The 5,200-nt window shown below is 41.8% G+C and overlaps 1 protein-coding gene across 3 annotated transcripts in view; it reads right to left on the bottom strand.

Annotated features, from left to right (window-relative positions):
- Positions 1-5,200, bottom strand: part of esr2b (estrogen receptor 2b) — a 46,457-nt gene that overhangs the window by 24,900 nt on the left and 16,357 nt on the right. For all 3 annotated transcript variants that reach the window (XM_034859357.1, XM_034859358.1, XM_034859359.1), the window contains 3 exons: positions 3,835-4,366; positions 1,409-1,608; positions 1,022-1,138 (listed from right to left, as the gene is read on the bottom strand). In XM_034859357.1, the coding sequence (XP_034715248.1) occupies positions 1,022-1,138; positions 1,409-1,608; positions 3,835-4,265 (748 nt within the window). In that variant the 5' untranslated portion in view covers positions 4,266-4,366. The remainder of the gene's footprint in view (positions 1-1,021; positions 1,139-1,408; positions 1,609-3,834; positions 4,367-5,200) is intronic.

Genomic DNA, 5,200 nt, shown 5'->3' with positions numbered 1-5,200 from the left:
GCTTAAATAACCCGCACAGGTTAAAGCCCCGCACATTTCAAGAGAGCCTGACCCACTTCCGGTTTAAATTTGACCACTTCCGGTTTAGGCCCCGCACAGTCCGAGTACGGATCCGGATACAGATAATTTATGTGGTAAACAGATACAGATACAGATAATGCTGTACTCGCTCATCCCTACTGGTTACTCTAAAAAGTGTTTTATTGTTTGCGTCTTTAGTTGCTATTAATATAAAATATGACCTCCACTGTTTTGGAGCACACTGTTGTCAATTCTGTGGCTAAAATCTGTGAAACTAGTTGACTTTTTGGGAAACACAGTTTCAATTTACTGTGTTGCCGAAACTTGGAGGCAAAACCTGGAAAAGACCCTGACTTTCAGATCGTTATCCCGAGAAATAATAGCTGACATGTCTATTAATATGTCATTTTAGAATATATAATATACTGTTTCTGGACATCAAATTCGGGAGGAGGGGGAGTGCCTCAGTAAAAGTTATACAAATATAGTAGCCTTCAACGTTTTTCTGCCACATAGCATTGCTTTGTAGTTGATTACATGCCACTTTGCAACACAGTTATACAACAGATACCTTATTTATTGATACTGATTAATTTCAAAATCAATCGATCCAACCGCAAAGATTTTTTTGTACCTTAAAATAATGTTTCCAAAATCGTTTCAGTGGTTCATTAACTCGTTGGAATTAGACATAAGAATGATGGTAATGGTTACAGTAATGGACAATTACTCTTCCAACTCGTAGGGGGAACGAAAAGGAAAAGTGCTTTGGTGCCTACTGTGAAGGTGCTGGTTGACAAGTAGCTAATGCTATTAGTGAGTAACATAAGATTACGACACCATTCAACACACTGATTTATTTTTACAAATTATTATTATTATTATTATTATTATTTTTACTCACAGGTAACATTTTTACTCTCCGTGCTAACAGAACTTCTTTTGGTGCAGTAAGATGACAAAAACATCAAAAACCCAGATGACACAGGTGAGCACCTACCACACTTCATCATGCCCACTTCATAGCATTTACGTAGGCGGCAGGCCTGGCAGCTTTTACGTCGGTTCTTGTCAATAGTGCATTGATTTGTGGCGGGGCAGATGTAGTCGTTGTGTCCTAAGAAATAAAGAAAAGACAGACTGCACATTTGCTTTTGATGGATGGGAAGAAGGAATAGACTAGGGTTGAACTTCTAAATTGTTTTTAAATTGAAATTTGAAAAAGAAAGCAATTAGCTAATCACAAAGACCGTGATTAATCAAATTTGTAATATGGTGTTACATTTTTTATACCTTTTTGTTATATTTATATTTACTGTGTTTTCACAAGATAAATGCGTTCAGAATCGCTCTAGAAAATCCTGGACAGAAAGACAGAAGTTGATACCTTGGATGCTCCTCTTGAAGAAAGCCTTGCAGCCCTCGCAGGACCAAACACCATAGTGGTACCCTGAGGCGTAGTCGTGGCACACGGCGCAGAAGTGCATGTCGGCCTTCCCCACAGCAGAAGAACACAGGGAGGAGTTCACGCCTTCCACTCCCTCCCCTGGTCTCTTTCCCAGCAGCTTGTTGCAGCCGATGATGGAGCTGCGGGATGAAACAGACTCTGTGAAAAACAGGGGACAACTTGACATTTGGACAATTTTCACCTGTCATTCACCACCATCATGTCATTAGTCTTCCAATGGGTTCTTTTTTGCCAAAAAATGTCTCCACAGCCACATTTCAGTCAACTGGAAAATTGCATCTGAAAACTTCACAAGGTTTATGATTGAAACATAATGGGGTGTATACATCTCCAGCATCCACGGCCAGTACCATTTTGACTATTAACTGGTAGCACAGTTAATGATTACTATAAAGCATAACTACAGAGTAATAGATGAATCCTAAAGCAACGGTGAGAGTAATCAATCCACTAGACTCAGTGCGTAAGAGTCAACTAGCCCGGGCTTCAGGCCGGCAAACAACTGTGTGTGTGATTGCAGCATATGCCGCTTCACCCCTTTGTCCCTTCACCACCTCGCCGCCTTTGACTGGCTGCCATAGGGGCGGGAAGGTTTACAGGCTACAACCGGGGTTCCCTTTTAGCTGCTTCTAACTCAACATCCTTCACGTTCCTGGAGCACAAGCTGATAGTTGACAGGAACATTGCGACTGTTGTGTTGAATAAGGTTGTAAAAAAGCGCTACGTAAGGCTGTTTTTTTCATGTCTATGATTTTACTAAGAGGAAATTCAATACAAAGCCAATTGCCAACACTAAATATCAGACACCAGACACTAAATCGTATTAAGTTGCCGTGAGGTGGAGGCTACATTCATCACTACACAAGCAGAACATAACCTAATCTTGGAGCTTCGGTCCGGTTAATTACTGCTATCATATAACACTAATAACATTCGGCCAAATACTTCTGCAAATCAAATCTATACTTCAGCGAGAACCATCAGGCCACTAAACCAATGTTTTTTACACTTGTACTAAGTCCATGAACACCTTGTAAAATCCAACTCAAAACCCTAGCATTAGATAGCTGCAGAATGTAAGAGGAAGTATATACCCTGTATATATGCCCAGTAAATAACTGAATATCTGTCTTTAATATCATGCATATATCATCAAATGACAGTCTGGAAATAATCGTTCCATTTAATGTCCTCGTTATCGGTCCAAACTTTAATACGGTTCATAACATTTAGACTTTCGTCATCAGATTGTACCTTGGGGTGGGGGATACCAGTAGTTGATGCTGTGATTTTGAACACTCACAAACTGTTTTAAAGATGTAAATACTGTGGTGACCCTCCCGTGCATGATGACACTGCTGGCCCTGCAGGAGAACTACGCCAATGGAAGAATCCGGAGGGAAAGAGACTTCAGGGACCATGACGATGACTGGCTAATATGCTGATTTAGATTCCCTAAAGCTGCGCTTGGATCTATTTACTGAATTGGGTCCAGTAGAGAGGACAACGCGCCGGAACCATGCCATCCCGGTCCAAATACAGGTCCTCGCTACTCTGTGGGCAACCAGCTGTTTCCTGAGGGAAATGGCAGACAGCTAAGTGTTTTATATAAATATTATATACAGTATAATCTTCACCTTTATAACTAAGGCTTGTTTGGATATTATATATAGTTCTGTTGAATCATATCACATAGGTCTGGTATATCAAAGCTGTCCCCGTGTGCCGTAACACCTACCGTGTTGGACGGTATTATTAATATAGGTAGTTTCATCAGGTTTACCTACACTGTGTGAGAGTAGGCCAAAATTATATTTCAATTTGCAGCAATGTCCTAGCGTCTGAGAAGTTGTGCCAGTCGTCATGATTTGGCGTAACAAAAGAACAACTGCCAGGGTCATTAACATACTGCTCCTCCTTCATGAGGTGCTTTGCATTGACTATGTATGGTTCAAAATGGGTGTGTACAGGAGGGGATAACAGGCTGATTCACGTATGCACACTCGTGGGTAATCTCTGATTTATAAAGGGAACGCTGCTTACAGATGTGTGTACGCACAGTTTTATAAATCAGATTTTTTATTTTGCCGTATGCCATTTTTGGCTTTTGGCTGTGGGTACAATTTTAAACACAGTTTTATAAATGAGACCCCTGTTCTGTGGCAAAGATATTAAAAAGAGGTTCAGGGAACTAATCACCGTCCAAAAACACACATCAGCAGAATTCATGAACTTTTGCCACACCACATACCACAAACCACATCTGAATATTTTACCCTAAAACTCTATCAGCTGTTATTATTGCTATGCTCTGTCCATCCATGGATCAGTGTCAGGACACCTACCTGTTGGCGCTGATGCTGTGAGTTTTGGGCTCCAGCCAGGCTGTATGTGGGCTGGGTTCATTGTAGACAAGTGGCTGAGAGCAGCGCAGAGCCAGTGAAGGAATGTTCGGGTGGCTTTGGGAGGGCCAGAAGGCTGACGGGCTGAGGGAGGGGCACAGAGACGATGGGCTGTTAGTGACAGGCGGCCTAGCGTAGCTCAGCACGGACGGGCCGTAGAAGGTCAGAGGTCCGTGGCCATGGTTGTACTCGTGGCTACTGTCCGCATACGGAGAGGGGATGCAGACGGGGTGGCTGTCCATGCCCAGAGGAGGGCTGTATACGGAGGGCAGGAGTCCAGGGGAGCTTGGCCGCTCAGAAGATTTGCTGGAGTCCACCTCCTGTAGCTGAAGCTGTGGTAACGTGTTAGCAACCAGCCCGGGGGAAGATGCCATATCAGGGTGAAGCTAGCGTGTATATTTCCACCGTCGTGATGAATGTGATGAGGTAGCTGGTTCCTCATTAATTTTAGTCCATGTTCTAGCGAAGACAAGCCCTGTGGCAGAGGGGAAGATTTACTGTGTTACAGTAAATAAAACAATAAAGGCTACATCATAAACACACAGGCAGTCAACTCAGCCACTCCTGCTTAGCACTGATTTTTCGGTTTGCAGGTAAAACAGGCTACCGAATTCAAAACTTTTTTGGCACCGAACAAATTGCCTGGTACCGAGTATGAAAAAAATGCCTCTTCATTCAGCACCAAATTGCAGTACCTAAGGAGTAAATCTCAGCAGCGTCAGTGAGCCAATACGTATGCAGCATGCTTCTACCAAAATCAAATAATGTTTATGATTGGCTGTCTAACGTCATAAATCATAGAGACACACAGGAAAAAGTCTATGTTACACAGAGAGACTGGGCTCACGGAGTAGCAGCTGAAAAATAAATAAAAAGGTTTGTGCCATTACGCCTTGGCGTAACATTATAATTTATTTTTGTCAAATCAATCGGTATCAAAAAAATCAATCGGTATCAAAGTCAAGGTATTGGTATCAGTACTGATATTGAATGTTTTTTAACAACACCAAGCCCTAGTAGGGACGTTGGTCATTGTTGGTCATTCAACCCAACACTTTGGTCCAAACTGAAATATGATAACTACTATCAAAGGGATTGTCATGAAATTTGGCAAAGCCATTCATTTTTCTCAATGAATGAATTGTAATACCTTTTGGTTGATCTCCTAGGATCCCTGTCTAGCACCATCTGGTCAAATTTACAATCTGTGAAAAACTTTGATTTATCAAAAGCAAATGGTTGTTCAGTCTGGGATAATGAGCAGTGTTTATAAAACTTGCTGTAATAATTGTGCCATATTATACATACA

Source organism: Etheostoma cragini, chromosome 20, assembly GCF_013103735.1.
Source record: "Etheostoma cragini isolate CJK2018 chromosome 20, CSU_Ecrag_1.0, whole genome shotgun sequence".
In the NCBI taxonomy this organism is placed as follows: Eukaryota; Metazoa; Chordata; class Actinopteri; order Perciformes; family Percidae; genus Etheostoma; species Etheostoma cragini.
This window is presented reverse-complemented; position numbering and strand designations above follow the sequence as displayed.